Source organism: Mus pahari, chromosome 4 (assembly GCF_900095145.1).
Source record: "Mus pahari chromosome 4, PAHARI_EIJ_v1.1, whole genome shotgun sequence".
NCBI lineage: Eukaryota > Metazoa > Chordata > Mammalia > Rodentia > Muridae > Mus > Mus pahari.
Window position 1 is genome coordinate 88,794,021 of NC_034593.1, and position 11,028 is coordinate 88,805,048.

The 11,028-nt window shown below is 40.6% G+C and overlaps 1 protein-coding gene across 2 annotated transcripts in view; it reads right to left on the reverse strand.

Moving 5' to 3' along the window:
• Positions 1–2,388: 2,388 nt before the first annotated feature.
• Positions 2,389–11,028, reverse strand: part of Hao2 (hydroxyacid oxidase 2) — a 17,404-nt gene continuing 8,764 nt past the window's right edge. The window contains exons 5-9 of one of the 2 annotated variants that reach the window (XM_021196711.2): positions 10,040–10,323; positions 8,519–8,728; positions 4,924–5,082; positions 4,539–4,608; positions 2,389–3,174 (exon numbers count right to left, since the gene is read on the reverse strand). In XM_021196711.2, the coding sequence (XP_021052370.1) occupies positions 3,119–3,174; positions 4,539–4,608; positions 4,924–5,082; positions 8,519–8,728; positions 10,040–10,323 (779 nt within the window). In that variant the 3' untranslated portion in view covers positions 2,389–3,118. The remainder of the gene's footprint in view (positions 3,175–4,538; positions 4,609–4,923; positions 5,083–8,518; positions 8,729–10,039; positions 10,324–11,028) is intronic. The other variant, XM_029537798.1, reaches the window with a different exon arrangement.

Consider the following 11,028-nt stretch of genomic DNA (forward strand, 5'->3'; position numbering starts at 1 on the left):
CTGTAATTTGGGCTTGACCCCCAAATCTCAGCCATGATGATTAAATGCTCTACTACTAAGCTATGGTCCTCCAGTGCAAATTAGTATTTACATAGATTATTTCAAAGACAGTTTGAACTTCAGAGCACAATTGGCAGGAAGTACAGGGTTCCCATAGCTACACAACCCACAAATGCAGAGGGTCCTTCCATCAATGTCCTGAACTGAAAGAATGGAGTTGTTACATCATCGAAGCTGCACTGTCCTGCTCTCTCTGTGGTTTTGCTTCTTCCACAATGGCACATGTTTAGAATTTTAAAAGACACAGCCTTTTATGACTGGCTCCATGCCTTTAGTGACATATCTTTAAGGTTCTTCCATGTCTTTTCATGGATTGATGCCCCTTCCCCTGGAATTGAATACTATCTGGTGTCCAACATTTATCTATTAACCTTGGCACTTGCCAAGTTTGGGTAGTTGTGAATAGAATTTCTGTGAAGACTCCCATCTTGTTGTTTTCTATGTATGTGAACACAGAGGTAAACATATCTGGGTAAACACTGTAGCTCACAGTTGCCAGCTCACTCAATAAAGGTGTTCAGTTTTGTGGCAAACTGACGACCTGTCTTACAAAGTAGCTATGCAGCTTTATATGCTCACAAGCACTATGCATCCTTGCTATAACTTGGTCTAGGTGTTGTTTTGACTTTGTGGTATTCCAGGAGGTATACAGTGGCTCCCATTGTTTTCATTTGTAGTTCCTTAGTGTGCCTGGTGCTGATCATCCTGCCATATGACTATTTTCTATCTTCATCCTTCCATTGGTCAAGTGTCTTTTGTCTACTTTATGTCAGGTCATATTGTAACACAGGGTGCTTTTAAGGTTTAAAACACTTCTTTCTGAGATTTAATGTGCATATATTTTGAAGTAACTAAGGAAATGTTATCTTGTCCTGACTCCCTTTTGTGTCTGCTTAGAAACTTCTCAGTCTTCTATCCCACCACAGTCATGTCTGTCTTGGCAACACATTTTGAGATTTATATGATCATAACCATGGTCCATATGTATCAATCAAAATAATTCATGTTTAAAAATAATCAAAAAGGCTTAAGTTGAAAACAATCATCATGTTATGACTGAAATAACTAGTATATTGTGACTAAGCAAATGTTTTGTAAATTTCCTCTGACCTTCATTTAGCATTGATGTAATTGTGGGTTTTGCTTTTAAAAATGCTAAACTCCTGAGTTTCAGTGTTAAGGGACTTTGAGGCATGAGACTGCACTTGGTCATTGGCCAAAATTAAAGGACTGAGACTGTTATATTTTTGCTTGTGATTCTATCCTTTAAGGGCTGAACCATATCTCTAGCACCTGACTCTGATACCCTTAATTGGCTTAATTAGTGTGATATTCTGTATCTTTCTCACATGGTCTTATGCTCATGCTTTTGAACAATAGGGAATACTTAACTGTTTTTTTTTCTTTATGTAATAGTCTTGGTTCCTTTCTTTAGAATTTCCACTCTATCCATTGAAAACACAGTTCAGTTATTTTAGATCCAGAATCCAGAAGAGGAAGTGTTGCCACCCAAGAAGATTTTTTTTTCACTCTTGAAAACAAACAAATCTACAGAAACTCAATCAAACCTCCAGCTGCTGAGTTTAAGGTTGAAGAGATGCCCTGTGTGGTGGCACTTTGAAGTTATTACAGTAAGTGTATGGCTACTCGCAAGGAAGCTGGATGAAATTTCCCAGCATATCCATCAGTCAATGGAAGCATGAACAAGTTAAGCTATGAGGTGGCTAGAGGGTAAAAATTGAACTGACCCTCTGGCTTGCTCAGCTATCTTTTTTTCCCCTCAGGCAGTTCAGGCCCACCTGCCTAGGGATTGCACTATACATAGTAGTGCAGGCCCTCTATCAATTAGTAATTAAGAAAATTCCTCCAAGACATGGCTACAGGACAATGTGATTGAAGGAGTTCTTCATTTAGGGTTCCCTCTTCCTAAGTGACTCTGGGTTTGTGTCACATTGACAGCTAACAATAACTATAACAACAACAGGGGCCAATGAGCACAAGGTGTTTTCATGTTGTCTCTAGTGGAATGAGGATGGTGGGACCTAAGTTATTGTTGTATAAATGGAGGGATATGGAAATCCAAGGTACCTGACGCATAATGCTAAGTTACAGAAACATGGGTCTAGATTGCTAACAATGGAGTCTGTGGACTGTGGTGCATGTTAAAGAAGATCAAAGTCCTTCTAGGTGTGGTCATATCCTCCTGGAAAGGAGTGAGGCTTGTTTCTCATGTATGAGTTTGTACAAAAAGATGTTCTAGGCTGACTTCTGGGTAGCAGAAATTTTCTCAAACGTTAATCTTTAAATTATTTTCATGCAATAAACTTTATTGAAAAGGCTTAGATTTATCTGACAAAATGATTATGACCAGAATAAAGATATCTTCTTTTTCATGTATCAGTAAATGACTGGAATATTTAATTTTAATTTAGTCATAGAGTCTTGAATATGAGTTTCAAAATCTTCCTCTTTCTTTCTTTTTTTTTTTTGAGGTCAGCTCAAAAAATGGACATTAGTCAATAGATCATAATATTTCTGTAACATGTTGTGACAGAAACTTGAATAATTCACATGCTATATTATGCTTCAGAAATTGACTACATATATTGAAGTTTTAAAAATATTTCTTGCAGGAGGGAATGAATAAAATCAGGATAACCCTGTCCCCATTTCTTTTGAACATATATTGCTATTTTAATTGATACATAGTAATTGCACATAATTATGGCACAGTTTGACATTTCAATAATGTATAAGGTAATACTAATCAAATGAAGGTAACTGGTATGTCACATCAGATGTAAGTATTTCCTTTCTTGCTAGAACATGGCTTTTTGACATAGTCAATTAATTGTTAACTATAGTTATCCTGTAGAACATTAGATGTTATTCCTTCATCAAAATGCACCCTCTGGTAGCTGTAGGTTATCTTATCTCCATCTGTCTCAATTTTTGAGGGTAGAGGGCTCAAACTTCTATGTATGATGGGACCCGAAGAACAGCATCACACACTATGTTGAAGGCTTGTCTTTCTCTTGTAGGCAATCTCAGTAGTTCCTTATAATCTGGAGAACTGAATTAGGTCTGAATTGATCTCAGCAACTGACCGGCAGCCTGAAAGAACCAATCACAATTATGAGCTTGTTTCTAGGCAAGAGAGAAGGCTTAGCAGGAGGTCTTTGAATGTAGATCTGATATATGGGTTTGATTCTGAGTACCCCAAAATAGCTTGAGAAACCAACTCCCAAGAGTTATTCTTTTACCTCCACACCTGTTCCTGCACACTCTATCTCTATGTCTGTGTCTCTCTGTCTCTCTGTCTGTCTCTGTCTGTCTCTGTCTCTGTCTCTGTCTCTGTCTCTGTCTCTGTCTCTCTCTCTCTCTCTCTCTCTCTCTCTGTGTGTGTGTNGTCTCTGTCTCTGTCTCTGTCTCTCTCTCTCTCTCTCTCTCTCTCTCTGTGTGTGTGTGTGTGTGTGTGTGTGTGTGTGTGTGTGTATGTGTGTGTGTTGGTGTGTGTGTTCCCTTCTCTATTACAGAGCTCACTTCTCTTCCTCCATAGACTTGGGATGGTGCACCAGGTGCAAGCCTTTAGCCTTTGTGCTCACCTTGATAAAGTGTTATTTATATCAATTGTGTATTGTAATCCCAGTCGCAAAAGAAATCAATTATCTCATAGTTGTTCATAGTTTATGCGTAGCCATATCAAAATGTGGAACACACACCCACACATGCAAATGTGAAGTACTCTATTTTAGCATCAAAAACCCAACTGCATGAGCTAGCTTTCTTTGGCTTTTAGCCTGGTCCTGATGAAAATGGTGTACTTAAGGAGTATATTCTAGTCTATGAGGAAGAGAAGGCTCGGGGATACTGTAGCAGATGGAATGAGTACTCCACATACGACATGCTTTCTAAGGGAAGTTTCTGCCGAAGGAGAGATCCTACATGGCCAGAAGATCTGAATTAGCATGTAATATGAATATGAAACTGAGCTTTCATGTGGGGGGTGAAAAAGAAGAAAAAAAATGGAAGCTGGTAGCACAGTGCTATGGAAAACTGTGAGCAAGTAGACAGTGAGAAACCTATGGTAGTGAAAAGGCTGGAAGAATTTAATCAGAGTCTGTGTTGAACTGAACTTGATATAGCCACCTTTACCGCTACACACAGAACATGAGCAAAATGTATCACAAAATGTAACCAATGAGAGGTTCTTTTTCTAAAATAGAAATGTAGGAAATTTCACACCCATGGCAAGAACCTTAGGTAGCCTACAAATTGAGCTGATTTAGTACCGACAATGTCCCTGAGAAAAATACAAGGTTTCCACTGTCAGTTAGCAGTTCTTGATCTCTTTGTAGGACACTTCAAAGGACAGCTATCAAGCCAAGGTAGGGTTAACTGACATGAAAGACCTTCAACTTCCGTCTGTGTACTTCCCACATGAAGCTCCATACCAGAGGAATAAACAGAATCCATACCTGAAAGGGCCATACAAGTGTGGAGTTCTTCTTTTAGAATATTTAAAACTTCCTTAACACCATGTTCACCCTGAAAAGTAGAAGGGAGGGGACAGAGGTTTGAAGGAACATTTGGACCACCAGATGGTACATACCATGTGTACATTCTTAACAGTTTCAGGGAGGAATAGAATCTACGAAATCAGAATAATGTAGAGATTAAAAGAAACCAGTGGGAAAGGCTGAGTAGAGGACTCTGAAGTATGTGGAACACTTTAGAGGCCTGAAGGTGAGGTGACCTGAGACAATTTTGCAAGAAATTGAGGAAATGTCTTCACTGGAAGATGGATTATAGAAAACCACGGGAATGAGTCCTGAGCTCTGCATCCCATGCTAGCAATCTTACCTTGCAGGCAAGGCCCCAAATGATTGGTCTCCCAAGAAAAATGCACCTAGCTCCAAGGGCCAGTGCTTTAAACACATCATTGCCTGTTCGAACCCCACCATCCATGTACACTTCAATTTTCCCGTTGACAGCAGCCACCACTTCTCTCAGAGCATCAATCTGAAAGTGAAAAATGCACACAGCTTTGGATATTTCTATTTTGTTTCTCAAAATGTCATGGGATGGATGTCCTCTAAAATAGAATAGGACTAGGAAATGCAAGCAAAGGCCAGGACCTTTACATATCTATCTCCAACTGAGATTTCATCCAAGGGGACTCAGGGCTCTGCTCCAACACCCAGAGACTCTTGAGGACCAGAAGCTTGTGCTCCCTGACCTCCAGGAGATTCCTCAAATTCTATATGGATGAGGACAGCAGGCCCCATCTGGAGCCTGGAATAAGGATCCCTGAAGAGATGGTTCTAAGCTCACTTTGGTTATTATCTATATTTCTCTAAAGGAAACTGTGGGAAAGGAATTGAATTAGAGCCCTCAGACTATGGCACTGGGCATGGAATCCATTGGAATGCTGTCCCAGACTGAGCATCATCATCATCATCATCATCATCATCATCATCATCATAAAAATAAATAATAATAATAATAATAGCAACCACAACAATAAAGTATAACAGGGAGAAAACAACTTTGTCCTTTGATGTGTGTATGGAGGAAGCACTGGATGTGATTTGGACTTACATGTAATAACAAGAGAAAACTCATGTCCAAGTATCATTTGGAATATCTATGATGCCATGAAAAGGAAATAAATGTAATTATAAAACTTCTCTAATCATACTCAGCAGTGCAGTTAACAATGATTCAGAAGTAGAATGGAGAAGCCAAGTGTGGTGGTGCTTACAAATTCATTCAGAAGCAGAAGCCAAGAGAACCAGGAGCTCAGCGCCAGCCTGGGCTACATAAGACTACATAGCTACATCAGAGAAACCAAAAGTAGGGCCCATGAGATGTTTCCACAGTGGAAAGCACTTGCTGCACCCCCCCACCCCCCCCACACACACACACCAAACAAACTAACTAAATTACAAAGCAAATCAATAAAATAATAACAGTCAAAATTAGTTCAGCCTAGGGTGCAGAGTGGTCCATTTTCAGTAGGTCAGAGCAGGACATCTACTGCAGTTCCCTGAGAGTGCTGTTTATCTACTACGTGAGGAAGCACAGTGACAGCATTTGTTATGGAAACACACAGAATAGGCTTGCTCATCTCTTGTAAGGACTTTCTTTTGCAGATGCAGCTGTGAAGGCCATTCCTTGTTCAGGGTTAAGGATGAGCCCGAAGTGTTGACAAGGCTGAAATTAAAGCTGCGTTCTGGTCCTTAAGCTCGTTTCCTTGTTGGTTTGTTCCTTTTGTTTGAGTCAGGGTTCAGAGAGAGAACTACTATCTCAAGGCTCTCTCCACCGACGTTTTAATTTTGTTGTATGAAAACTTTGGGGTCCATCCCATAATCAGCCACCAAACGCAGACACTACTGCATATGCCAGCAAGATCTTGCGGAAAGGACACTGATATAGCTATCTCTGTGAGGCTATACCAATGCCTGGCAAATAAAGAAGTGGATGCCCACAGTCATCTATAGGATAGAACACAGAGACCCCAATGGAGGAGTTAGAGAAATTACCCAAGGAACTGAAGGGGTCTGCAACCCTGTAGGTGGAACAACAATATGAACTAATCAGTACCCCCAGAGCTCATGTCTCTAGCTGCATATATAGCAGAAGATGGCCTAAACAGCCATCGTTGGGAAGAGATGCCCCTTGGTCTTGCAAACTTTATATGCCCTCTAAAGGGTAACACCAGGGCCAAGAAGTGGGAGTGGGTGGGTAGGGGAGCAAGGTGGGGGGAGGGTATAGGGGACATTTGGGATAGCTTTTGAAATGTAAATGAAGAAAATATCTAATAAAATAAGTCAAAAAAAGAAAGTAATTATGTGAGAAGAAATAAAGAAAGCAGATTCAAACCCCATTATTAACACTAAGGCCCTATTCACTCTGTCAATGGGCAGATTTGTAAGCCTGATCCTTGGAGAGAAGGACCTCTTTCCAGCCTCGTGTTCCCTCAGTTTTCCTTGTCTTCCCCTGCCTTTGGAAGGAGGCCTAACTGTACCTTCCAATCCAGCTTTCACTAAGGGACACAGCAGAGGGAGCCTCTCTCTGGACAGGCCTGTCTATCTACTTCCTGCTCTCCTAGCAAGGGACTAGTGAAGGAGTGAAGAGTACTGGAAATGACTCCATTCCATAAGCCTGAGATCAAACAGGAGAACAGCTTAGAAATTTCTGCTTCTCTTGGGATCTATCTTTAAAGAATTAATCAAGGACACAGGTAAGTTATTAAATGTAAGGATGGCCCCTGATTCATTGTTTTTAAATAAATAAATAAATCATCAGATACAAGGGTACAGGCCTCTAATTCCCAGACTGAGAGAATAGAGATGGGGAGATCAAGAACCCAAAGCTAGTACGGGCTACCTGGAGAGACCTTGTCACAATCAGACAACAAACAAGCAAACTAAACAAAAAGAAACAAAGTAAGGAAACTCTGGAATCAAAGCAGATGCTTGACACCAAGGGGATCATTATATAAAACTGTCCATTCATGCCAAGCCATTAAAAAGAAGAGAGACTTATACTGAAATAAAAATATGTGCTTAATACATTGGATAACTGAAAAGAAGGACATTACAAAACATATTAACATGTGAACATTTTAAGCCACAAAAGATGTATTTGTATTAACAAGCATCAAGAAATTAACATCAGTGTTTGTGATAAAATTAGGGATTCTTTTTTTTAAAAAAAAAAAATACACTTCCTTCTGTTCGTGGATATCTTTTCATAAGAGGCCAAAGGAAGCGAGGAAGAAAAGGCTTGACTTTTGTTTGTTGAATTGTGCCAAGCATTGCTGGAACAACCGTTGGAGAAACAATAACATAAATATGACTATGAAGACAAGCTAACAGCTGGTTTCCACATAAAGACTCTTTGCCCACTCTCCATTACTCATTTTTTTTCACAAGTGCCATGCAGAACGGACATACATTTGTAAGCTACTGTAGGCTATTATAGATTTCAGTATAAGATTCATCAGTGTACAACAGACTAGTGTATCTGTGCACTGCAGTTCCACTTTGAAAAATGATTACATGCCTCTGGGAGCTACCACTCCTTTCTGCATGTTTCAGATAGGAAAACTAAGTTTCCAAAGTCTATGGAGATGCATTAGTTTCAAACTGATCACTTCTGGCAGATGACAGGATCCTCAATGCCTTTCAAACATCTCCCTTGATCTATTGTGAACATGACTTTAAACTCCGATATTCCTAACTGTAAAATAGGGTTATATCTATTTTGCAGCAGTGTCACAAAGTTTAGATATGTTATACATACAGTTTAGGAAAATAGTCAAACAAGCATGATTAACCATCTTTAAGATCCATAGGCAATATTGTGATAAGGTGGAGGGAAATCCCTAGATTTAGTAGGGAGCTTTGGCATAGAGCATTCGGACACACCCCTCTGATGTCATCCTACTTACAGAAGCAGGAACCTCATCAAGCTGCCTCCCACCATGGTTGGAAACAATGATGCCTCGGATGTTGTGCTTCACTGCTAATTCTGCATCCTCTTTTGTCAAAATCCCTTTGAGGATAATGGGCAACCGAGTTATACTCTGAAGCAAGGGGAGATCATTCCAGCAGAAAGATGTACTTGGCATAGACGTGGGAGCAGGAAGGCTGGACTTTCTCTGTAGGGAATTAGAAGATGACTCTTAGACCCAAATGAATGCTTACTTGACTCATTCAAAAGATGAGGTGCATTTGAAGCACTGTCATTTATAAGCTACGAAAACCAAGCAATGCCACCCAATGCTGATGCTACTTCCTTCCCCAAAGGCTGCATGAAGAATTTCTACTTTGATGGCTCATTCACTGACCATTAATCAATGTCTTTGAGTGATAATTATTCTAGGATCTGGATAGACACAATGACAGATGAGACAGAATCTATACTTAAAAGGGTGCAGTATGTAGTGTGTAAGACAGGTAAGAAAAATAGTCAAATGACACAGTGACATTTTATGGTTGACCTATATCCATGCATTAAGAAAACTAAAGCGAAAAAGATCTTAAACTAGGCCTTGCCTATTATCTAGCTTTGGCTCACAGTACCCAGCATATTTCCTTAAATTCTAATGTTCAGGGACACACAGGAATCATAGCTGCCCACTGGCTGACAAGGACACTGTTATCTTAGCCTTGATTTTTGCTCTCAAGGGCATGCCATCTTTTTCAATCATCAGAATTTAATAAAGAAAGTGTTCATGGTAGTTCCTTAATTGAAAGGTTTCCAAAAGTTGTGTTGCAGAGCCCTGATGAGTCTGGATGTCTTTTAAGTTTTCGAGGCAGCGGACCAGAGCCCCAGCTGGCTAGATTGGCTGGCTATACAACTGAGCTGTGAGTGTTCTCTCCAGAGGGCTAGTCTGTCTATGCATCCTATGCAAAATTATCACTTTCTGAACCCATCATGAAACAGAAAGTGTGAGAATAGCACTTTAGTTTGCTCTCCAGTTCCTGCAAAACTCCTCCCTAAGGCTCTCCTGTCTCCCAGCATCGGCCCTGGCTTGAACATCTTTGATGACAGGCTGAGCATCTCCAGAGAAGTGAGCATTTGGTCATAAGTTCTGCCTGCCAGGAGGCACTGGAAAGGAAAAATAAATAAATAAATAAATAAATAAATAAATAAATAAATAAATAAATAAAAAATAAACAACAAAAAGATCAGCCTCTTTAACTGCTACGTTTCCAGTGTCTGACATATTAAGGAAGGTTGGAGAAAATATTTGCAAAAAGAATGACGAGAGAGTGGGAGGAAGGGAAGGAAGGAAGAGGGAGGAGGAAGGAAGGGAGGAGGAAAAAGGGAGGGAAGAAGGAAGGGAGGGAGAAAGGGAGGATGAATGAAGGAAGGATGGAGAGAAAGAGGGATGGACACTAATCATCTCTTCTTATGCTAAATGCTTCTTATATTAAATGCTCATTGAGTCTCATATCTTTCTCACCTCTCCGGGGGATCGGAGATCCTTCAGCGTTATGTTTGCCTCCAAATCCAGCAGGTTTCTCTTGTTCCCTCGCCTATTGCCAAGTACAGGCACATCTACAGTGATCACCAAAGCTTTAAAACCCAAGGCTTCTAGCCTCTGAACCATCTGCTTGTTGATGTCCCAGTCTGGCTGCACATAGAGTTGGAACCAATGGAGGCCTCCAGGGGCAGCAGCAACAATGTCTTCCACAGTATAGCTGGAATAACTGCTGATGACATAGCAGATGTTGGCCTCCTGAGCAGCTGGAAAGCAAGGGGCATGACCTAGTTTGGAGAGCAGAGCTATTCTGACCTTGCCTCTGGACAGGTTGCCCAGGGAGTGGAGAGAAAGCCTGAGTTCATTCTAGTTCCCCATGAGAGATGGCATGGTTCAATGGAGAGGGTTAGTGTTTGCATTCTCTTGCATGTAAGCTACTCTTTAGGGGGAAGAAATATGCCCAAGAATGAGAAGGCTGAATCATACCCCTCTCTTTCTGTGTGGCTTAGTTCCTTTATTTGTCAAATAGGAAAGGTACTGATAAATGTCACGGCTACTTTTATCATTTACTCTGCCTCCCCAGGGCCTTGATCTCACTGTGAAGCTACATCCATGGCCAAAGAATTTGTGCTAATCAAAAATTAATGCTGCTCACATCAGCAGGAAACAGTTTCTTTCACTCCACTACAAGACAATACAGTAGTACAGTAAGTCAACCATCTTCATATGGGACGTTAATGTTTCCACTTAGCTGTGCCTGCTTGTCTCTTTAATGCTAGAATCCTCAGACTCATTGCCTCATGAACCATGGAGTCAAAGGGGAAAAAAATCAGAAGACTTCTGGGAAACACACACACACACACACACACACACACACACACACACACACCTCGTATACCACACATACCCACACTACACACATCATACACACACACACACACACACACCCCGTCATATACCACACATACCCA